This window comes from Anser brachyrhynchus, assembly GCF_964034855.1.
Source record: "Anser brachyrhynchus genome assembly, chromosome: 3".
Classification (NCBI taxonomy): Eukaryota; Metazoa; Chordata; class Aves; order Anseriformes; family Anatidae; genus Anser; species Anser brachyrhynchus.
Window position 1 is genome coordinate 119,108,437 of NC_137696.1, and position 23,261 is coordinate 119,131,697.

General features: G+C 44.8%; 2 protein-coding genes across 8 annotated transcripts in view; one reads left to right on the forward strand and one right to left on the reverse strand.

Annotated features, from left to right (window-relative positions):
- Window positions 1-394: 394 nt before the first annotated feature.
- On the reverse strand, window positions 395-5,616 carry MRPL19 (mitochondrial ribosomal protein L19). The gene is made up of 6 exons (XM_080588586.1): window positions 5,468-5,616; window positions 5,121-5,232; window positions 3,354-3,472; window positions 2,710-2,844; window positions 1,564-1,745; window positions 395-724 (listed from the first exon to the last, which is right to left on the reverse strand). The coding sequence occupies exons 1-6, from the start codon at window positions 5,535-5,537 to the stop codon at window positions 512-514; spliced, it is 831 nt and encodes a 276-aa protein (XP_080444712.1). The 5' UTR covers window positions 5,538-5,616; the 3' UTR covers window positions 395-511.
- Window positions 5,617-18,035: 12,419 nt separating this feature from the next.
- Window positions 18,036-23,261, forward strand: part of EVA1A (eva-1 homolog A, regulator of programmed cell death) — a 204,712-nt gene continuing 199,486 nt past the window's right edge. For 5 of the 7 annotated variants that reach the window (XM_080584930.1, XM_080584932.1, XM_080584936.1 and 2 more), the window contains exon 1: window positions 20,060-20,360. Coding sequence is in view for 2 of the 7 variants with exons in the window: in XM_080584925.1 (XP_080441051.1) it covers window positions 20,261-20,360 (100 nt within the window). In the remaining 5 variants the exon portion in view is untranslated. Of the gene's footprint in view, window positions 18,147-19,899; window positions 20,035-20,059; window positions 20,361-23,261 lie in introns of those variants that run through there. The other 2 variants (XM_080584931.1, XM_080584926.1) reach the window with 2 other exon arrangements.

A 23,261-nucleotide genomic window follows, 5' to 3' on the forward strand; every position in this document is an offset into this window, starting at 1 on the left:
TTAAACTAATCGAAAGGATCTGGTTTAAAGAGCAGCTGCTCTGGCTCAGTTCTTTAAAACTGGTTTCAAAGTGTTTGTATGTGCTGCTCTGGCAGATTATTATTGGTGTATCATCAGAAGTGGGTTGGGCTTGTATATGTCTGTCTACTTCCCTGCTGTTGCCCCTTTTGGAGACCCTTGAGTCTAGCAGTTTCACAACTGGCCACCATCTACTCCAAAAAGACAGAAGTGGAGGTGGAAATGATAACACAAAGGTGAAGTGTTCATGCAAAGCCCTGTTCACTGTAATTTAAAAGAGGAGGCCTCTCAGTTCTGAAGCTGGGATGAACACTGTTGCCCTTCTCAGAAAAGGGAGTGTTTGTTTTCAGGCATGGAGACAATGTTCAACTACAACTTTGTATGCTTACAAATTCTGAAAAGGTTAACTTTATTGCATATTTTGCTTATGTACATACAAAAATTAATTTAATTCAAAGTATTAAATGTTCTCAATTCCTAGATTTGCCAGCCATTATTTAAGCTCTTCATTTATTTCTTTCCAAATTTTTTCTTCTATTTTTGAAGTATCATATTCTCGCAGCATATCAAACTCCAGCCATGGCTGGCTCCACTTCTGTGCTGCTTTCATTTTTTTCTCCGGCAACTCAAACTTTATTCCTTTTATATTGTATTTTGGCCTTTCCCACCGTTTTGACCATGGTTTAGGTTTCATTCTTACCTGCAGCTAGGGTAAAAGATTTAAAGGAAAAAAAACACACAAAAGGTATTAGGTGATCAGAAGTTTGACTGACTGTCAGAGCAGCGTTTGTCTCAACACTTAAGTTCACAGAAATGAAGCAATAGAAAACAGACCAGGCTGTCAGGAAATTAAGGGACTACCACTGGACACCATTGACAGAAAAGGAACTTTTTTTGTCCACATCGCTGTCATAGTATCTGTTAGTACAGATAAAATAAGTCTTGATTTATTACAGTCCTTAAACTGACACACACAATGAGGTTAACTCTCAATTGATAGTTCTACGTTACTTTGGAAAAAGAAAAGGAAGCGTGAGAGCAATCGTTTCTCCCTGCAAGTTACTGAGTTAGCATTCTTTTACAGGGTCTGTAGGTAGCCAGACCTGATAGAGATTTTAGCTAACTCTTCCACTCTTACCTTCCTGACAAGCACAAAATCAGCAGCATTAACATTTCTGTAGCCGAAGTTGTGCTCTCTGCAAAATGTAATACAGCAACACAAAAGCCACAACTACGTGCGTGTGTCTTCCAAGTTAATTAATGGGGATGGTTGGTATTTCCATTATGAACATTCTTTCACTACAGACATGGCATAAAGACACCCGATTTTATGTACTTTTGTTACCCTGGTAACTAACACAAGTAAAAGCTGTTAACAGCCTTCCAGGATATTACAAAATCACAGAATATCCTGAGTTGGAGAGGACCCACAAGGATCATCAGTTCCAGCTCCTGGCTCCACACAGGACCACCCCAAAATCAGACCCTGTGTGTGAAAGCATTTGAATTATCTTCCATATTCTCTCTAAAATATTAAGCTCCTACCTTGTTTACAGGGATTTCTTCATGGTCTAAACGAGATTCAGGTTTCATATTCACATCAAAGGTACTATATTCAGGGAGGGCATCTCGCAGGTATAGCAGGTTGTCATCCAGCCTCTTTTCTAGCTTCAGAACTTGGATTTCCTGGATTCGAGGACTGTATAGTTCGTAACATATTTCAACACCTTAGAGAAAGAAAGTCTGGATTAACGATCAAATCAGCTGGAAGTACTAATACCAAATAGTATTTCTTCAGTGTTCTACATACCCATATTATTCAAGACTGCTTTCTACTTGTACAGGGAAATACATACACAGTGCTGCGTGCACGTGACTGTCCACGTGCATTGTATCTGCACAGGCAAATGCAAGTTTCTAAGTCCAGTTTTGGATAACAGAACAGACAGAGACATCAAATGAATTAAATTTGGGCAAGAGAAGCTTGGGTTTTCAACATTGCTTCCTTTTGGTTACAATGGCTACATACAAACTATACATAAATATACAGACACCCAGCCCTTTTGTATTTCATCTCAGAATATTGATATTTCCACCTCTCCAAACTTTGTCATGAACTAGTAAAAGATGTTATTACAAAGCTCTGCTAATCTGTGCTAGTTACACAGTTCATGCATACAGTTCCAGTGCACACAAACACGCAGTGCTCAAACTGGACTTGTATTTACATGGCTAGCAGTACGCTTCCTAGGCTCAAATACAAGCACAACCAGAAAGAATTGTATTGCATTAGGCTTATGTGGCAAGGTTTTGGTAGCAGGGGGCTGCAGGAGTGGCCTCTGTGAGCAGAGCCCAGCAGCTGCCCCATGTCAGAGCAGAGCCAGCTCCAGCTGGCTCCAAAGGGACCTGCCGCTGCCCAGAGCCATTACATGAATCTCTCTTATACTGAGTCTGTTTTGTCCGTGACTGTAAATGCTGAGTGATCTCCCAGTCCTTATCTCAACCCATGAACCTTTTTGGGGGAATAAGAGAGCAGTGTGGCAGAGCTCAGCTGCCCATCAGTGTGAAACCACACCACACATTCACTCTCATCAGAGTACAGATCTGAAACTATTAAGTATACAGACATAAAATTAGTAAACAGTGCTGTGCCTTCAAACGTGTGGCATAACTGCTGAAGGTAAAACCCACCTTGGTCTTCTATAACATTCCGAAGCACAAAGGTAGCGCCAAGCCCTTTCCCTCCTCTTTGAATGCAGATGCCTACAAACCGTTTGGTTTTGCCATCGGCATGTGGATCTGCAGTAGTAACGGCGAGTATGCTGCCTGCCGAAAAATAAATAAAATTATACTGTCCAAATCAAGACACACTGAATATGTATAAGCATCAGATGAAGCGCCTGTATTTAGGTAAGTTTCAAAAATGTTTTTCACTAAAACCACCTAAATACACTTTTATTAAAGTGACTCTACAGGTTAACTATCAACCTTCTTCACCTTTAACCCTTCACCTTTATCTTTTACTCTTCTTTATACAAATTGAATACAAATAATTTAATACAGTTTCCTTTCTTGAGTTTTACTGGTAAACCATGTACTGAAGTACCAGGACATAAAAAACAACCAAAGAGAAACGCATTAGTATTATCTTTTCAATGTAAGCTGGATGTAAAATTGAAATTAAAATATGAAGTAGTACACATAGCATTACAAACTAGTCAATCTAACACATGATACTGTGATGTTCTACAATTTCCAACAATATAAAAGCACTCTTTTTAACCTCCCCGCACAACAAACAACATTGACAGAATTACGATGGCTCTGTTACTGACCAACATAGAACTCTGGGATGTTGAAGACTTTTCGTCTCTGTATCATATCCTTTCTTTCTATATAAAATTTGAGAGGATCTGTTCTCCCTCTGGGAGGTATAAATTCAGGGCTCAAGTACCTACAAGAAAATCAAAATTTTTTGTAAGTATAAAACAAAAGCATTTGCATAAAAAGCACCAGAAGAGTCCAAATACTTGCCTGAAAATTAAAAATTACCACCCACGAACCATCTGTACCAGCTGCCTTTTTGGAAACATGAACTGCAGTTCATGAAGTTACTGATTTATTTATTTTTTGGTTCTCCAAGAAGCTTCTTTACAGATTTTTTTTTCAAACAAATAATAAATGTTGTTCTCAGAGGAGCTGACTGAGAGAGGACAGTTCTGTTACTGTCATCACAGTTTAGGAAGAGATTATTTCATGGTTTAGTTGTAATCCCCACGGCAGAACGCTTACTAATTAATGTTCCACATCTGTTACTATATAGTCAATTTGTTATCAGTTTTTGCAAACAGCCAAATAGAGCCTACAAGACACAGCATAAATATCCTTTTGTTTTAGAGAAGCTAAAAGGGACTCTTAGAGTTATTTTCTGCTCTCGTAAATTATACTGTGCCAAGGAATTTCCTCATGCCCTGGAGTACAGTTTCTGACTACTAAGCCAAAGGCTTCCAGACAGGGTACTGGCTTGGGCTGAGGGCCACTTCCAATAGACCATTTACACATGGTCACTCTGGCTTAGGTGGTGTGACAGCTTAGCCTCAGAGCATGAAGCCAGATATATTTAACTCACTTAAAACTCCTGGATTTGTCCAGAAGAGAACACAGAAAAGGAGAAGACAAAGACAAGCTTGCCTTACAAACCTTACAGGGACTACAGGGGAAAAACAAGACAACACACGGGGCAGCACAGAGGTCCTGGTTGGTGCTGCCACCTATATGCGGACACAGAGATGGTGGACAACATCAGGCCTGCTGCTGACCTTCCCTGTTACACCAGCTCAGAAGAAAATGGTATTTAAATGTGGCTCCCTGCTCTGGTCAGCAATTCTATTACATACTGCATGTCTTAGGTGGACTCCTTACTTAATCACAGAACAACCTCAGCTGGAAGGGACTCATGAAGCTCATCGAGTCCAGCTCCTGACTTCACACAGGAACACCCCAAAATCAAACCCTATCCTGAAGATATTTATACTAACAGATCTGAAGGCAGAGTGAAAGATTTTGTAGTCTGATTTTTAATATTTTTCCCATTCGTGCACTGCCTTTGTACTATACTTTTTTGGGGGGAACATGCACGATGTTGTATTGTCATACTCCTCTCTCTAAGGCACAGCACTACCATTTTAACCACTGTGTCATTTAAAGCGATGCAAACAGATTTAATGAGACAACAAAAATACTCAGAAGAAATTTTATGAAGGCTACCGCTGCTGATACCAGCAATGTTTGCGATCGGCTCACAGCTGAGCTCTAGGTGCAAGGCAAAGGCAGACACAGGACCTATGTCTGTGTCACCTCCTGGCATACTGAAGAGATGAATGCCTTTAACAGAGGAAAACATAATCCACTAACCCCTGAATTTGTAAAAACATTAACCGGAAATTCCAAATGCTGATTTGGAAAAGCGTTAACGCTTTTTTCCTGCCTAGCTGCTCTCAGGAACTCCGGAACGCAGTGCTTTCAGGTATTTTAAGCATATTTCGGCACAAGCTGCCTCCAGCAGACCCCTGTGTGAGAACGGCGAGCCCAGGCCGCCCTACCTCCTCTCCTCCTTCTGCTTCTGCTTGTCGATGATGACGGGCTTCGGGGGCGGCTGGAATTTCGCTGTCTCTCCATCCCTGCTACTTCGGCACCCCGAAAAAGAGAAACACCCTGTAAGAATAAAATACTCCATTAAAAAAAATATAAAAATAAAGGGGTTTCAAGCCGAATCCTCCCCTTCAAGGCCACACCCCCCCCACCCCCATCCAAGCCCCAGCCCGGGGCTCCCACCCCTGGGACGCACTGAGGGGCAGGGGCAGGCCACGGGCGAGGGGACAAGAGGACAGAGGGACAGGGGACAGAGGGACAGGAGGACACAGGGACAGGGGGTCGGGGGGGCGCTCACTGCTGGGTCGGGCAGCGGCTCCCCTCAGCGCCAGCCTCCCGCAGGCCGCCGCCATGGCAACAGCCGCCATTTCCGCGCTGCCGGCGCAGGCGCGCAGGGCGGTTAGGGCAAGCGCGGAGGGCCAAAAGAAACCTCAGCGCGAATCGTTCATTTATTTATTTATTTATTTAATTTGTTAAAAATGATTATACGCATTGGTGGTATTGAGCTGCTCCGCGAATACCTTTGTTTTCAGTCAGATTTCCTCGGTAACAGCCCGGATCCCATTAGTGGCTGCGCAGGCAAAGCTTAAATGCAGGTTGCAGACCTGTAAATAACACCCCGATGTTTAAGGTTTTTTTCAGGGATTCCTGTCAAAATACGCCTGGCCTCATCAACTAATTGCATCAATCACGTTGCCTGGGAGGTTCCCTCAGCCCCTGTTATTTGTGGCGAGCGACTTTGCAGCCTGCCAGAGCCCCCTCGTTAACGAGAGGTATTTTCCAGTTTGTGGTTATCTGCTTGGATTGTTAACTCTTGTTTGGGTGACACGCTGTGCAGATGACAAGCCACAGTATTATTTCTTCATAATCTGCTGATCTAACAGAAGAGTTAATGTTTGGGACACTGATGTGACAGGAGGGGGCACTCTAGCCCTTAAAATACAAAAATTCTCCACCAACACAGAATACACTTGAAGTAAAGAGCCCAACAATCATTAATTATTATTATTATTACTACTATTACTGTTGTTGTTGTTGTTACTACTACTACTACTACTACTACAACTACTACTACTACTACTACTACTACTACTACTACTACTACTACCACTACTACCACTACTACTACTGTTACTACTACATTCTCATCAATGCCTAAGTGCTATTAAAATGGGTAGAAATATATACCTCTTGGTGGTGAGGAATATAGCAGATAGGGATAATCCCAATACTTTAATGGTGATTGAGGAGGTCTCAAAATGGTTGTAAGGAGATGTGTGGATTATAATTTGGAAAACTGCAGATTTGTGGCATGCAACTGGCTTTAAAGAAGAGAATCGGATGATTCAGTGTAAGAGAGCCATTTCTAACTCCTTGGCTGACCTCTGTTGACATCTCTAACAAGACCACCTTGACAGCTAGAACCACATCAAGCTCAGGAATTCCCAAATTACTGTAGGTGAACCTCACCTCACTTAAGGTTCCCTGCAGGGACCAGCGCCTTGCCCCTGCACACTGTGTCTGGTTTCTGTGTGGTTTATTGTAGCACCCTGCCATCAAGGCACCACTGGTTTGCCTGGCTAAGCAGGCCATGCATGCTCCATGTTAAGGCAACACAAATGCAGGTTGACCTGCAAACAGCTATTTCTCTAGGTTCAACACTTGTACTGTGTGAGCATCTTACTAGTGGGGGACCCCCTGTTCTTGTCTGTCCTTTCTTGGGGACAGCCTTCTTGAGCTTACAGCTACAAAGGACTCACCTTCAGTTTCTTTGCTGAGCAGGTCAGATATAGGACAGGAAGGGCTGCTTTCCTACTTTTCTTACCTATGTAAGAAAATCTGTGAAAATGTAGATCACTTTAGAGTCACGTGAGTTAATCACATTTGTAAAACGCTTCTAGGAGAATTTGTGAATTAAAGGCATCACTGTGTGCAGGTGATCTGGCAAATATTAAGCGGACTTTGGGAATTCTCTGACTGAGTTCCGTTTGAGCAGAGCATATTTCTAGTCCCTCCTGTCAGGTCCCTGGAAAGTGCAGCTGTGGTTCCTTACTGCTACAATACAAAATTTAAAACAGCTTTAATTATGGCCCACTAAGTGTGTCTTCCTCTCAGGCAGTCATGGTCAAGTCACTCTGAGTTCTTTTTGATAAGAGTTTTGGCCGAATCTACCCTGGAGGAGGAGGGTTGTCCCATGTAACATCCTGTAGTTGTGTTTCCACAATGCCCAGGCAACTATGACTCAACCTAGGGATGCTGTGCCCTGCAGCTCTGTTTTGTTCCTACTAAAATGCACTGCAATTGCCTGTGTGGGTGTCTGAGTTTTGTTGGGCAGAAAACCCAGATAGGTAGAAAGTAGTGCTTGGCCTCATTCCTTGTCACCCATGAGATGTGGACAAGGTATTCCAATAAAGGTCATCCTTCATGTTACTGTCTTTTAAATCTTTGCTGGTATTTCAATGTCCTTCTTGAAATGTTTATTTCAAAACTGAACACAGCGGTTCTGTAGTGCTCACAGTCATCCCAAATACAGAAAAAATTGTACTTTTCACTGGTAAAAACAACAACAACAAAACAAACAAACAAACAAACAAACAAAAACCAACCAAACAAAAACCCACTGGCTGGATGGTTGGGCGCAAGGATTGTTGTGAGTGGCCAGTCACAAGTTGTGTTCCCCAGGGCTCAGTATTGGGAGCAGTTTTGTTTAACATTTTTATTGATGATCTTGATGAGGTGATTGAGCACACCCTCAGTCACTTTGCAGACACAACATTGCATAGGAGTGTTGATCTGCTTGAGGGTAGGAAGACTCTGCAGAGGGATCCGGATAGGCTGGACTGATGGGGCACGTCCAATTGTACGGCATTCAACAAGGCTAAATGCTGAGTGCTACATTTAGGTCACAACAACCCCATGAAGTAATGCAGATCTGGAGAAGAGTGGCTGGAAAGTTGCCCTGCAGAAAAAGGACCTGGAGGTGCTGGTCAACAGCTGACTGAACTTGAGCCAGCGGTGTGCCCTGGTGGCCAAAAGGGTCAATGCCACCCTGGCCTGCATCAGAAATAGCGTGGTCAGCAGGACTAGGGAAGTGATTGTCTCTGTGTATGTGCCACTGGGGAGACCATACCTCAAATATTGTGTTCTGTTTTGGACCCCTCACTGTAAGAAGGCTACTGAGTTACTTGAGGCACGTGCAGAGAAGAGCAAAGTATGCGTTTTTGATGCAGAGATGCCTGACAGGCTGCACCAGTGTTAACATGGAATGAGTTCTGAGACAGCTGCTTAAGGTCAACACCTTTGAGCTTGCTTGACACTGAATGTGAATTAAGGAACCCCCAAAGCTGTTACAAGGATTGGGGCAGGGCTCTGAGTTGTGTTAACATGGGCAGACTGCTTCCAGGCTTGAGCTGACCCATCTACCTTCATCTAACGCATGCTCTCTGGACCCAGGAGGCTGGGGACTTGGTACTTCAGTCCCAGCATGGATACGTGCATCAGCCTCTGCAGCACAGGATGAAGGCTGTCAGTATCACCTTCTGAAACAGGCTGAGGTGCAGCCTGTAATCACAGGCTCCAAGATTTCTTCTCAACACCCAAGGCCATGTTGCAGCAGCCCCAACACAGCTGTCTGTGGAGCGTCAGAGGGTGTGAAGAAGGGAGTGAAACTTCATGTTCCCCACGGGAACTTGGATATCTTTTTAGAGGAAACACAGCAAACAGCGGTAACACCTGCTGCTGTTATGTCTCCGTACAGAAAGAGGTATCTGCAAGGGGCTGAGCTGTTCTGGAGGTGTGGTATGCTGTGCATTCACTGTTGAGAACAGGATGTCCCAAGAGGCCAGATTCCAAATGAAATGGGGCTGACTCCTGGAAGCCTTCCTCACCTCTTCCTCCTTGGGTGTACAGGAAACACCCACAGTCATTTCCTTCAGAAATGGGAACAAGCACTGGCTCAGTACAGACCTGAGGACTTGGCACAGTTTGGTTTCAGTTGGATTTGAAAGTGGAAACACTGCGTTTGCAAACTCCTTTCTAAAACTTTAAATTAACATCTGTTATCTCAGTAGTGAAGTTCCTTCCCCTGCCATTTACGCAACATAAATGCATCCATCTCTCCTCTCATCTGTACTTTGTTGGTTTGTACAGTCATATAACCACGCACAGAGCCTACAAGTGATCCCTACTCACAGGGTTACCACTCAAAGGTGAAATGGGGAGAAAGAAAGGCTAACAAATGAATCCTGACAGGCATTCAATATGCCCTTATTGCTAGGACATGTTGGCTGTTGTTACCTGGCACTTTTTGCCCTGAGTCTCCTGAGCAGCTTTTCCAGGGGAGAAATGGAGGCTCAAGGAAGCTAACTGGAAGCACGAGGATAGACTGGGTGCTGTGGAGTAGCTCCACTGCTCCGTGGCTTTTATGGAAGTGCCCCAGAGCCTGCTTTTGTCCTAGCTAAATCCTACCCTTTACAGAGCAACTGCCAAGTGATTCATAGTTGCTGTAGGTGTACCAGTCTCTGGTGGAGCAGCCATGGTGTTCTTCAGACTGAGAGGCCATGCATGTCACACAGTCCAGGAGTATCTGCCACATTGCCTAAGTCCCTTAGGCTCTCCTGAAAAACCATGTCAGCGTGGGCATAAAGCAATGCCTGGATTCCTATGTCCTCCTTATCCCAGGTGTCAAAGCACCTCTGTGGGACTGCTGTGGGGCTTCAAGGCAACATAACAACTAACCTAGAAAGGTTTGAGTACAGTGAATTTTATTAGAATGTTCAAAAAGTCTGGCAGCAGCTCTTGTCTTTCTGGAACCTTGCCTTCAATAAGGCATGAGTTGTTGGTTACCTTAAGGTGAGTTGCTGAAATTTAATAAACAAAATTATTAAATCCAAATGTTGCCTAAAATGACCTAAGGTACCAGACCCTTCTGGCTTGAACAGCTGTTCGCTAAGACGGCCATCAAACATCCACAATTACATTTTATACCTTATTGTAGAGCAAGCAAAGAGGAGAGGGAAAACTGTTCTCCTAACCCAGCATCCTAGCACTGAGCTTGGGGAGGCGATGGACTGGAAAATCTTCAGCTCATTCTGTCAAAACACCCCCAGGCCTCGGTCGTTTTGAAGCGTACATCCTGTTGGAGCCACGCGTGGTTAACCCTGCCGGACCTGTGGTCTCCTCTTCGCCTGGGGTTGCTGGAGCAATGATTACATCTGCTCACCCGAGCCCCGGGCTCCTGGCATGCCTCTGACAAGGGGCATAGCTTTCGTGGCACATCACCTGTGTGCTCATGCACATCTGTTTTCTTCCGTTTCCTTTTCCCTTTGCTGCATTCCAGCCCGGAAGGATAAATTGCTATTATATAACCTTAACAGGGGAAAAATAAACAGGTGCTGATGCTTTCTATCAGGGGGCAGATGACATGTGAAATATGAACCGGTCTGTAGGCAGTTATGCCAGTGCCTCAGCAGATACTGGTCCTACGTTCAGAATCAGAAATGTCTTTGAAGTCCTCTTGGAATCTCTGTTGTTTTCAGATAATTGAGAATTTAAGACATGGCTGGTTTTGCAGTGTCTTGGGGTTTTGACTGTCAGATGAGTATGCACTCAATATTGATTTCCCTATGGCATGGCACCCTTACAGGTTACAGAAGGGACAACAATACTGGTTTATCTCAGCCAACATATACGTTCTCCTAATTTTCTGGTTCTGTAAGTCATCTTAAGAGGAATCTAATTTGGAAGCCAACACTGAAATGAATCTAAAGTAGACTCCAATAGACTGTGTAGGAGACAGTTATTACAGTGTTGCCTCAGAGGTTAAATGAGTGAGATATTATGACTTTAGAGGAGGAAGCAAGGTGTGTGACAAAGTGAGATTAAGTTCAGTAAACAGTGTCTGAGGCCTTTCCCTTAGGTTGTAAATTCTTGGATCCTCTCGAGCCCCGTATAGGTTCAGATGCCAAGGAATGTATGTTTCTCTGAGCTTCCATAGTGTAAATGATGGAGGGTAAGCTTCTGGAACTGTCTTACAGAAAGCCTCAGCAGAAACACCTTCAAACAGATAACTCATTGACCAGCCCAGGCAGTTCCTCCGGTACTTATGTCAAACTGAAATGAAAGATAACTCTTGGGCTGGGAACACCCACCTCCTTCCAGAAATCCGAGCTTCTTCAGAAATGATCTGGAGCATCTTGAAAACCTGACGAGCGCACTGAGTTGAATGTCCCTATCCTGTTTCCTTAGGTGCTTAAAAAAAATAAAAATAGAATGGATTATTAAAAAAAAAAAAAAAGAAACATTCATCTTGAAAGGCAGGTGTAATCTGAAGACTGATGGGTGAACTCCCAGGTACCTTTACATTTCATAGAGTCAATATTTGTTCTTTCTCCATTTATAACCCCATTACTCTCTCAAGGTGGGCAGGAGCTTTCAAAGGGAGACCATTTTTTTCTCCTGATGAATGCATTAATGCAGCGGTTCGTCACAGTAAATTATACCTACTATCACAACCTTCTCATGCAGGGGAAATAGCAAGCCAAAAATTTATGACCAAATCACAGCTTTTCATTATTTTAAAGCAAGCCAGCCTCTGCTCTTCATTACTGTGCAAACAGTGAGCAAGCTTACGAGAAAATTTGATCCAAAATCCCTTGATTTGCAAAACTCCTTTAGAAATCATAACATTATTTTCCACTACGCTGGTTCAACTTCATGCGGTGTTATTCCAGAAAGATAGGTGAGAGAGAGAAACTGACTTCATCTTATGTCTCACTTAGCATCCACTGAATTTGTAGGATTTTCACCTGAGAATTGGGCTTTACAAGCTTCACATCTCTGCCTTATCCCCCAGAAAGGCAGCAGCAACTATGGACACCAGCTTCCTAACCCAGCTGAAGAAGCCCTCCACTCTTCTAGGTAATCATGACACCATTTGTGGCAGTTATCTTTCACTGAAAACCTCTCAAATCAGCACTCGGGTCACCCTGAGACTCTTTGTAATGAACACAGCTGCTTTTCCTCTCATGTCAGAAGGTGCATTTTGTGGAGGGAGGGTTATGGGGATGCTAGCTGGTGAGCTGTCTCAGGGCAGATTCGGTGAGCTGAAAATAAATTATTCTACCTGTCTTTGCAGGAAGGAAGAAGAAGATGGTTTGGCTCGTTATGTATGTAACGAGAGGGGGTTAGCAGGTGAAGCAAGAAATTGTCAACAGTGTAGTGATGAATAGAAAAGATTCTCCACTGCAAAGGACTGGTCCAGCAAAAAATCAAAAAAGGGTTTGGAAGCTCCAGTCCCTCTTTACCTCACCTGCTACAAACAGACCACTGCTTCGGTCATTCACCAGAGGGTGTTTCTGAGGTGGAGGTGCATATAGAGGTGCATATAGAAATGCCACCTTTTATACTAGTCTTATGTAATTCCCTGTTGTTTACAAGCACTAATCATTAGTTTAGTGCTTGCGAGCAGCTCTGCACATAACAGCGCAGTCAGTCCAGGCAGCCCCTAACCAGGTGAACTCAGACATCTCCTGTAATCTCCCCAAATCTCCTGCAAGCCAGCTGCATAGCCTGCTTCCTTCCTCTGCGCTCTTTGTAGCTGGTCCAGCAAGTAACGTTACTGCAGTAAGTACCAGGCAGGGCTCTTCCAGCCAGGTGTCTGGAGACAATGAAGGCAGTGATATTTTGGTATGGGATTTCTGCAGTGGGAAGTGTCTCTTGTCTAGAAGTTAAGTGGAGTTCCCTAATGCCACTGTTGTGGCTACAGAGTGCAAAGGTTTGAATGGCCTGAACTTCCACACTGTTGTAAGCTCCTTGGTCTGTTTTAGATGACATAATCCAGCTCTGTCTGCAATGCCCAGCGCACCTGGGCTTTGTCACTGGATAGTCTCCTGAGACCATCGTAAGATAAATAGCTGGCAATATTATTGTCCTGAGTACTTAAATGCATGTGGAAGTGTACAGTTACTTTTGAAACACTCCTTTCAAATAGAAAAAAATAATAAAATAAGGGAAAAGAAATTGTACTCTAAGTAACATTTCTCCTTTTAAGTACATGCAAAAAGAGAACATATCTGTTCTGCTTCCTGCAAATGGCAGACCGAGTCTATTGTTGAATTTGCACTCACGCTAGTGAAATTACACTTGGGATTAATGTTGCCCATTGAGCAGAAAGGCATTTCCTTTATTTCCCTTTGATTTCTTACCAGTTTGTGATTTGTGAGCCAGTGATTTTTTTGGTGAGATTTGCTATCTGCAAGAAAACAGAGAAATACCTTGTGCCTGTAGGCAATGATAAGCCTGAGGCAAAAGCTGATGTCCAGGTTATGCTGGGAAAAGATTTGCTCACTATACATTCCTCATGTGCTCTTGGGCTCTGCCTTCAACTAGACCTGCCCTTCAATAAAGAGAATTTCAGAAAGTGATAAGCTTCAATGAAACTGCTTTCCTGCAATCTAGGGTTGTTCAAATTTGCTGATGATCAAAGGACTTGAGGATGTGAGGGACTCAGAGAGCCGTATTGTCAGTTCACTCTCATGGGAGAAGAAAGTCCTGGTGTTGAACCAGAGAAGTCAGTAAGGACTTTTTCACTGACTTCAGTCTTGAGCCCAGCCTCTGCTGAATGCCCCTGTAAGAATGATCTATCTAAAGGATGTGGGAGCATGGCAGCCAGCAGCCTGGGCTGCGTCTGTTCTGGAGTCTGGAGGCGGGACTGCAGGATGCAGCTTTTCCTGGGCAGCTCTGATCAGGCCTGCCCGAGGGACCAGGGATTCAGTTCTTAGCCCATGCCACTGCATCTTCACTTCAGAACTTCTGAAATACCACTGGGAGGTTTTGCACGCACCTGGCTGTGCTCTTACTGTCGTTGAGCACGAGTTAGCTCACTTTTTGATCTTCAGCTCATACAAAAAGAAAGGTCGCAATCCTATTAATACTGACACATATGCTGAACTCTCTGCATAATTTCTCTGGCTTCTTTCAGACCTGTACACTAACCAGGATCAAGACTCATTCCTTGGCCCTGAACCAGCTGGCACCATCTGGCCATGTTCATACAATCAAACTCCAAAGCAGGATTCCTCCCTTCCTGTTGGGAATGGCTGAATTCCCTGCTAGTCCCCAAGCCACACTCAGGAGTTGTCTGGATGCTGGGTGGCTTGGGTCAAAAGCATGCCAAGGACAGGTCTAACAGGTAACCGTAACCAGAAGAGCTGCAGTGCCTGTGTCGAGACCCTTGCTTCCTTCACCTTATTGCTATAGATGTAGATGTGATGCGAGGGCTTCACGGCCATGTTTGGAAACAGTCATTTTGGTGGGAAAAAAGGTCTCTGGCAACTAAATGGCTTTCCCATGTAAGTGTCCTATGCACGTTATAACAGTAGTTGTAATAAGGATGGGATGTGACCGTGTGTAGATATGTTGGGACAGGAGGATCTGGGGGAGCACTGAAGGACTCTTCTGTTATTCTTGGTGCTACTGCACTCACATGCCTTCAGGCAGAGTCCACGAGGTTTGGGATAGGTTCTGGGGCATCATCTTAAGTGTCATATGAAGGCTGGATGTTGAGATGATCCTTATTTTGTATCACTGTACATCGTGGCATGTTTCTCCCACAGGAAAAGCAGAGAACTTCCAGACAAGTAAATCTGAGGAAGAATTCTGGTGTCTGTGGAAATGAACGACAATGTAAGTTATGTGGGAGGATTGGTAGGCAGTGTGTGAAAATGTTAACAAAATAAATATTTGGAGACTACAAAAGGATTCACAAAAAAATATAAAACCTTTCTCTTCATGTCACACCGCTTATTTGAGTGTCCATGGCTGCTTGAGAAAGAAAAGAAAGATATTTTCAGATGTAAAATTAGTCCTTTTATTTAATAAGCAGTTCAAGAGTGCTATTGAATATATTGAAGGAAAGATAGCAGTCACAGTGAAAAAGCCAGTATGTACCATCATCCAAGTGACTGAGAAACCCTCCCAGGAAAGCCATTAGGAGAGTACTAAAGAGCCAGGTCAAGTGGGAGAAAGGTTTCATGTTAAAGGTATAAGAAAACAGCGTAAGTCTTCTTAAAGGTCTTGGAGCACTTCATGGTCTCAGTTGGGTGCCATGTGCCCACGTATCAAGAAATGTCAGGAAGCAACATCTAAAGAGTCAAGACAGATGAAGCACAGGGAAAAAGAAGAATCCAGCTTATGTCTGAGAAACTCTGATCATTGAAATCCTTTTTTCTGGAAATCCTTATGTTTGCGGTGGAGTACGAAGATGAAGTATGAAGATGACTCCAGTTCCCTGTAGTTCTAGAGCAGTGATTAATCTAAGAGCACCCCGCACACAAGGCAGCAACTAAGTCCAATTGGATATGCAGGTCTGAAATTGGACATGGGGTAATGGCTTTAAACTAAAAAAGGGTAGATTTAAAGGATATAAGGAGGAAGTTCGTTACTGTGAGGGTGGTGAGGCACTGGAACAGGCTGCCCAGAGAAGCTGTGGATGCCCCATCCCTGGAGGTGTTCAAGACCAGGCTGGATGGGACTTTGGGCAGCCTGGGCTGGTGGGAGGTGTCCCTGCCATGGCAGGGTCTGGAACTGGATGATCTTTAAAGTCCCTTTCAACCCAACCATCCTATGACTCTATGAAATAAAGCACCAGGCTGTACCGTATGCTCTGACATAGAACATGTCATTACTGTGAGGAGAATGCCAGCTGAGAGAGGTTTCAACATCAGTTACTTAGGGCAGCCATGAGAAGAAAGGTTTTAGCTTTCTTGTGAATCCTTTTGTAGTCTCCAAATATTTATTTTTGTAACATTTTAACACATTTGAAAATTTTGCATCGCTCTATACAACATTTCTCAATGTTTCTGTGAGATAAATGCATCACCCGGGACCTTTGCTGTACACAGAATTAGCAACACTCCCACTCCAAACCTGTCCCAGCATGGAACAAATCCCCCAGGATTTATATTTGTTTTGTAAGCTGGGTTGATGGAGAGACATAAAGTGTGAAACCTTCCAAGGCTCATCAGTTTGAATATTCTGCATAGCTGTTGTTTAATGTTGAATATGGAGACAGGAAAATATTTTTACTCCTGAGATTCTTGGTGTTTTATTGCAAAACTGCATTATATGAACTCCTGTGCCTCCATACTGATGAAAGCAAACTGTGCTCACTTCCATGAGTAACCCCATCTGTTTCCATAAGACAATCTTAAGGGAAAGATCAATTAAAAAAAAAAAAAAAAAGAGTACAAAGAGCCATGCTGTACTGGGAAGCTTTGCTGGTTTATATTTGATGCTCTCTCCACTCAGTTTAGACAGTTTTCTATAGGTATAAATGCATGTACGTTTTGTTATTAATTGACATTCATTTATGAGGAGGCAGTGTGGCCAAGTGGACAGAGCTCTAATTGGGCTCAGGTAAGTATTTAATCATTTCTCATTTCTGATACAGCTGCCCCTAACTGACCCTGAAATATGGGTGACCTCAGAGAAATGACTGCTTTACTTCCACCGTGACTGAAATGGAAGAATACAACAGTGTTCTCAAGGAGAATGCTTTGAGACATTATAGAAAGCACAGCAAGAAGTAAGATGAGTCCTAGCACATTTGTACAAATACACCTGTTTGTGACTGTGTAAATAAACACGACTTCAGCCTTACAGATGGTTCTCTAGCTGAAACCTAATCCTGGTCCTGTTCTTCTACTGACCAGCCCTTCTTCAAGCTGATGGTGCTTTAGCCTAGCAAAGCAGAGGTTAGTGGTGCAGGGTGAGAGAAAAACAGGAAAGCATTGCCAAATATCAGCCCTAGAAAGCAGCAAGATGAGCACATACAGCATTAAACTAGGAATTAAGCTATCTGGGTTTTGACTGTCATTCATAAACTGGGTGATATTGGGGTGACCAAACTGCATGATGAATTTCTTCACTTCTCAGTGCCTCAGTTTTCCTAGTTGCAGTTGTAGTTAACTGTATTTAAAGCACATTGGGCATATGCGTGTTTCAGATATTACAGTTTTATGTAGCAGGAGAAGGATAGGACCTGCAAGAGAGAAGAAAGAGCAATGCACTTAAATTCATGGTGATAAAGGAGGACTGAGGTACAGTTGTTAAGCATGGAGGAGAGAAAGAAAGCAATCTTTCCTCCAAGCTAAGATGTAACTGCATCTCAGTTCTGGCCTACTCTCCCTTCTGGGTAGCTTTGGGGACAAGGGATCCAAGAAATTATGCATGATCACATGCATTATTATCTATCCCCAGGAGACATCTTCGAAGGCCTGGTTGGATTTCAAGGGCTGTTAACCCCAAAAACAAAGACCCACATTGGCGTGCCCATGATTCATGTTTACCCTATAAGACTATCCATGAGAGAAAGACCATCCTTTGTCTGTGCTGCTGTTGGGACAGGTGGCCTCTTTCCGTTTGAAATACACAGCTGATGATCCCGTAAGGAATAAGGGTATTATGGAAATGGACTTTAACAGAATTGCCTGTTTCTCAAAGGTTGATATATATATGTATATTAGTATTATTATTTTTAGCAAGAGCTGTTTTATCCTTTGCTCTTGGAAGGCATCTTTACAAACGTGTTTAAAAACAAAGTCCTCACGTGACATTGACGTAAGCTCCCAAACCTCTGGTTCATGTTATTAACAATAACATAAAAGGCTGCTCAAGCACACTTCCCATGTTTAGCCTTAAACCCCTTGTCATCAGAGTTCTTTTTCATTCCCGTATACTGAGTCAGCCAAACCTAATTACCCTTTAATCAGTAAAATCAACACCTGCTAACAGGGTGGGCTCTTTTCAGCAAATACAGCTTCCCTTTTCCAGAATGCTGATAAATTTCCAGGGGCCCTATTACCTCTTTATCCCACTGATAAGGAGCTTTGGCTGATAATCTGGTAATAGGCACAGTTATCTCACGCCTCTGAGGCTGTAGTGGTGAATCTTCCTCTTGGCGAGGGCAGCAGAGCTAGGTTAGAGAGGGGTTATGTGTAGATGCAGGGAGCCAAACGTCCCAATCTGTTCTATTTAAAGCTTAGGCCAACCTCTGGCAGGTGGGATAAAAGTGGGTGAAACAAAGCAGCCAGCAGAGGTTCCTGATTGTTGATCTTGCTTAAGTGGCCCTCCGCAAAGTGCCACGGTGGCAGGGTCATCTGTGGGGAGCTGGAGTGTCGGGGCCACCGCTGGCCTTGGGAGCTGGCTCCTCTGTCCCTTTGCTGTAGATCCTCAGGGTGCGAGGAGCTGCTTGGGACAGAGGGTTGCTTAGGTGTCGTTTAGGCCAGACCAACTCCTTGCTCGTGTGGTCTCAAACTCGGGATATCCCACGCTACCCCTGTCCTCAGTGTGGCTGGGTGGAACTTGAACAAGTGGTTGTACGGACAGAAGGCAAACAGGGCCACAGCCTTACAGCTCCCTTTCAGTTTGCTTTTAGCGCACAGGCCGGGGTGGGTTTCTGGTGGAAATAATGAATGTGGTATTCATGGTAGTGCTCTTGAAAATGTCTTTCACATATAATCTGACAGCCGGTCTGATTCTCGTCTGAGAACAGCCGAAACATTGTTTGAAACTTCAGCATAAGAAGCTCTTTACAAGGGCACTCAGCTCTGAAGAAAAAAATAGAGGTGTTTGGGCTGAAGCCCCTTGTGCTTTTCAGTTCTGAGGTGAAAGTTTTTGGAAAGTTTGGCTTAGTTCCATGTGGGCGAACAGGACAGAAAAGTAAAAACCAGTTGTGTTTTTTTCCTTGGATGTTCTCCCTCTGGTTATTTTTGGTGGGTTGAAGGTGCAGCTTTGTCCAGGAGCTGTGTGCCTGCCTCCACCTTCCCTGGCAGCCCCACACCGTGCTGCTCTGCGGGTTTGTGTGTGCATACCCAGGCTGATAATGGATGTTGGCTTTGCCCATCAAAACCATCTGCCCGTTCTCTGCACCATTGCTCTACTCTAGCCTACATGTATCAGTTATGTCTGTTATTTATACACAAAGCCTGAAATGCTGCTAATGCAGATGAGCAAGGCCAGGATCTCTTTCCTGTACCCAGCGAGAGCAGGGTCTACCAGTCCGTCCACCTCAATGTCCCCAGAATGCAGCTCTTGCAAGCGATGATAGCTGGCTTGATGCTGCCAGTGTATGGATGGAGATCAGGTAAAATAAAGTACTGAATGTGCTTCCAGGTGGGCTGGAGCCATCTTTTGACTCTGCAGGGTGAGCAGAGCTTGTGTTAGCAGCTAAGCCCGTGCAAGTGGGAGGTTAAAGCAGTGGCTATGGCAGGAGACAGGTCTCCTGTTCTGAAGAGGTTATGAACTGCACGAAAATCCTCTGTTGAGCTTGATGGAGGGAAGAGGGGTGCAGGGGGATAGAGGAAGCCTGGCTGGGCTGGCTGCTTTCAAAAGGACGGAGGATTTTGGATATGTGGACTGACACCAGCCCCAGTCCTGCACTGAGATCCAGGAGGGTTTGATCCCAGTGATGCCGGTGCAAAATCTCTTCCACCGGGAGATCAGCTGTAAGGCTGGGCATATCTGAGGAGTTGTCCTGTCACCAGTCTGGCAGGACACCACTTCTCACACTGACTGCAGCAGCAAGTGCCCATCGTTCCAAAAATCCACGCGAATTCAGATGCTTTGTCCCGGGCTCCCTCCTTTGAAAACACTGCCCCATCCTTCTGTCCGTCCGCACCAGAGAGGAAAGACCCCAGGGTGCCTGAAATAACAGCGACTTCTCTAAAACAACCCCCCAGGGAGCCCCCCCAGCTCTTTCACCCCCCTGCCCTGCCGCTGCTGGACAGCTGCACGTGAGGAGCCCGCAGCAAATTTGGGCGAAAAAGCGATGGCTTTTAGGACCCTGGGACCTCCGCCAAGGCTCAGGTAGGTCTGTCTCATTCGTCAGCCTCACTCAGTCGGATTCATTCACTCCGAGGGATGTGTGTGTGTGTGTGAGTGAGTGCGAGCGAGTGGTTTTCCTTCCTGGCTGCTGGCTGCGATCCTTCCAAGCTATGGGACTAAGAGTTTTCTCCGGGCGATGAGTGCCGGACTGGGGCAGAAAGCTCTTTCCTTCTCTCTGGAAGAAAACAAGCCGTGAGGATACCTAAGGATGTGCTGCCCAGATGTGTTTCCTACCCCTGCCTTTCTCGTAGGACTAATGTGCTTGACAGCTTGCAGCAACTTTGCTAGGACTTCGGCAGACTTCTCAGGTAGGGGAGAAGTGCTGACCCAGCCGGGAGCTCTTGTTACAGCGTGCGGGGACAGCACAAGGAAAGTGGACGTGAGCAGATCTGGGAGAGTTACGCAGGGAGCGATTTTAATCCTTTTAAAGTAATCTGATGGAAAGGATCCTTCTGTAAGAGGATTTTGAGTTTGTTAAAAGCCTGCCTCAATAACCCGTAGCAAAACTGTTTCAGCAGAGTTGGTTCAGAGTAACTTTGGGAACAAGGATGGGAATTGTGTTAACTTCTGTTTGTAGCTGGGTTTGTGCTGCCTTTCTCTGAGGAGTGAGTGAAAAGAGCTAGGTTAGGAGACCGGGATGGTCATGGATGTAACAGAAAGCTAATGCTGAAATTTAAAGTGTTTTGTAATGGGCCAGATTCCTCTGCTGTTAGCATAAAGCTCCTGACTGTTCCAAAAGTCCCAAACTCAGATAAAGGAGGCATTAGCTGCACACAATGAATTATACTCAGCCTGTGATTGCTTAAAGCAGGATAAGATGTGTCTCATTTCTAAATATGCTGTAAAATAGGAAACTAAAACTATTCATAGCACTTGTTTTGAGTTGTGCGCAGCAGTTAAATACACAGTGCTTTGAAGGTGGGGAGTCCTGTGTAAGTTTTATAACTATGTGCAGCTGCTTCAGCTACTTTAAAATTAGCTTTCTGCATCTGTTCTTTGTGGATATGTGTATGAGTCAATGAAAACCTACCAGGTCTCCTTTTGCAGTTGAGCAGGGTGATTATTTTGCTCAGGAATGGCTAGTGGGGCCGCTTTGCTTTTGGGATATCTGCCCTAACTTTGTGACCTAATGTGATGTCTAGCCTGGCATGTCCTTTAGGTGAGTGTTGCAAAACTGCAGGAGCAGATAAGAGCTGCCAATTACAGTTTGCTAATGGAAAAAGTGTCATTAGCAAGAGCTGAATCTCACCGGACTGTGGTTTCAACACATCACAACACTGCTGCTCGCTTCCTGGGAGCTCGCGTGTCTGTGTGCTGCTGTGAGATTTGTGTTAGAAAGGAGGAGCTTGTGGCAAAGAGTGGGGGAAAGTATATATAGTAGCTTGGAGTCTTTTAATGGGAAGCTGAAGGGGGCTGACCTGCTTGTGGTTCAGTCTCCTTTGGAGGCAGGACAGTCCTGGGGGCTGCTATTCAAGGCAGATCTGCCTCTGAATGGGAAGAACTGAGAGTGTTTTATCTCCTCCCTTCTTGGCAATGAGCTTTCTCTGTGCTCCTCATTGCAACCACTTTAACGCAGAAGGGGTGCGTGGAGTGGGCATGACAGGGACAAGAGCTGTGATGGGAGAAGCACTGGTCCTTCTACAGTGCAGATACAGTTCCTCCCAGCGAGGCCAAGGGATAAGCATTAAAGTGCACGGAGGTGTCCCAGAGCAAGGGTGCTTCACGCTGTGCCTGCACCACACAGCCAGAGCAGCAGGCGCGAATTCCTTAGGTTTGGTGATGCTGGCACCGGGGGCAGATGCTGTCACTTAAAAACAAAAGCAAAACACTGAAAACAAAATCAAATTTTCTGCAGCATTCAGCTGTTCTGCCATGCTTTGTGACAAGAGGGGTGGTTTCTAACCCTGTGTACCTGCACTGCAATTTTATACTCTAATGCAGGGTCTGTAACCCCAACAACACAACCTTCCGTGTGTTCCCACAAGCATTGAAATCTTCCACCAGGTCCAAGCCGTGTTTCCTAATAGCAGGCTTGGCAAGTGTCCCCACTCATGTTGGACTGACTGTACCTTATGGGACAGGAAACATAATTTGCTGCAGGAAAGGGCTGTACCCACTGTGTAGCAGCTCTAATACTGCCTTGCACGCTCAGGAGCTGTGTAGCCACAAGATGAAAGGGGGTAGGGGAAGGTACAGGGTATCCCAAATTACACGTTATGCTGCCCCAAAATATTTTGCAAGTTTCAGTGCTAAGAGCTCGCACAGCAGCGGCAGTGCAGCCGTGTTAACTCTTCCTACATGATAGAGCTTTTTTTTTGCTACTGTTACCCCTACATATGAATTGTTAGCTGGTATAAGGAATGGAAGGGGGTAGCCTTTTATCATACTTTGACCATAATGGTTTCTAGCCATTTATTTGCTTTTTCTATACTTCTATACTTTCTATACTTCTGGGTGTTCAGGGTTCTTCGATGATACAAATGGTGTTGAGCAGATGAAGGTTCTGGGGGAACCTTATAACCCTACCATATGCCCACCTAGAGATGGAGCAGATGAAACACAAATTGCATCCCAAGGAGATGAATGGATATTGATCACTGCTGCTGAGGAACACAAGGCTTGATGTAATCCGTTGGAAGGTTTCGGCAGCAGTTTGTCTGCTGCCCACTTGTTGGAAGGAGATGACACAGCTCATGGGGATGGAAGGGCTTTTCCAGGCTGCAAATAGCAGTGGTGTCCCTAAAGAGCAACTGATGCTCTTTGGAGAATAATGTTTTTTAAACCCTGTAGACCTCGTTCAGCCACACAGCTTCTCTGGCTTCTCAGCTTGGTTTGATTCAGCATGGCTGGGAGCTGCTGCTGGGGTAGGAAGAGCCTACGTAGCTCCAGTCCTGAAAGAAACAGTTTAGGGTCTTCAAGGTAAGCATCTCTTGGCTGCAGGAGGATTTTTTTACATAGGTCATGGAAAAGCCCCCTGAGGGGGTAAGCGGAGGCCCAGCATGGTGAACTGAGTTGCCCACAGGAAAGCACAGGCAGAGGAGGCAGAGATCTCCATCTCTGTGGCTCCCAGGCCTGAAAGCTCACGGTCTCACTCTGCAGCTCCATCCCTCCTGTTTGCACAGCTCAAACACCGCAACGTGAACGCGAGTGCGTGTCGTGCTGGGGACTGCTGCAATCCGAGATGTAAGAATTAAAATTCCTTTTAAGTG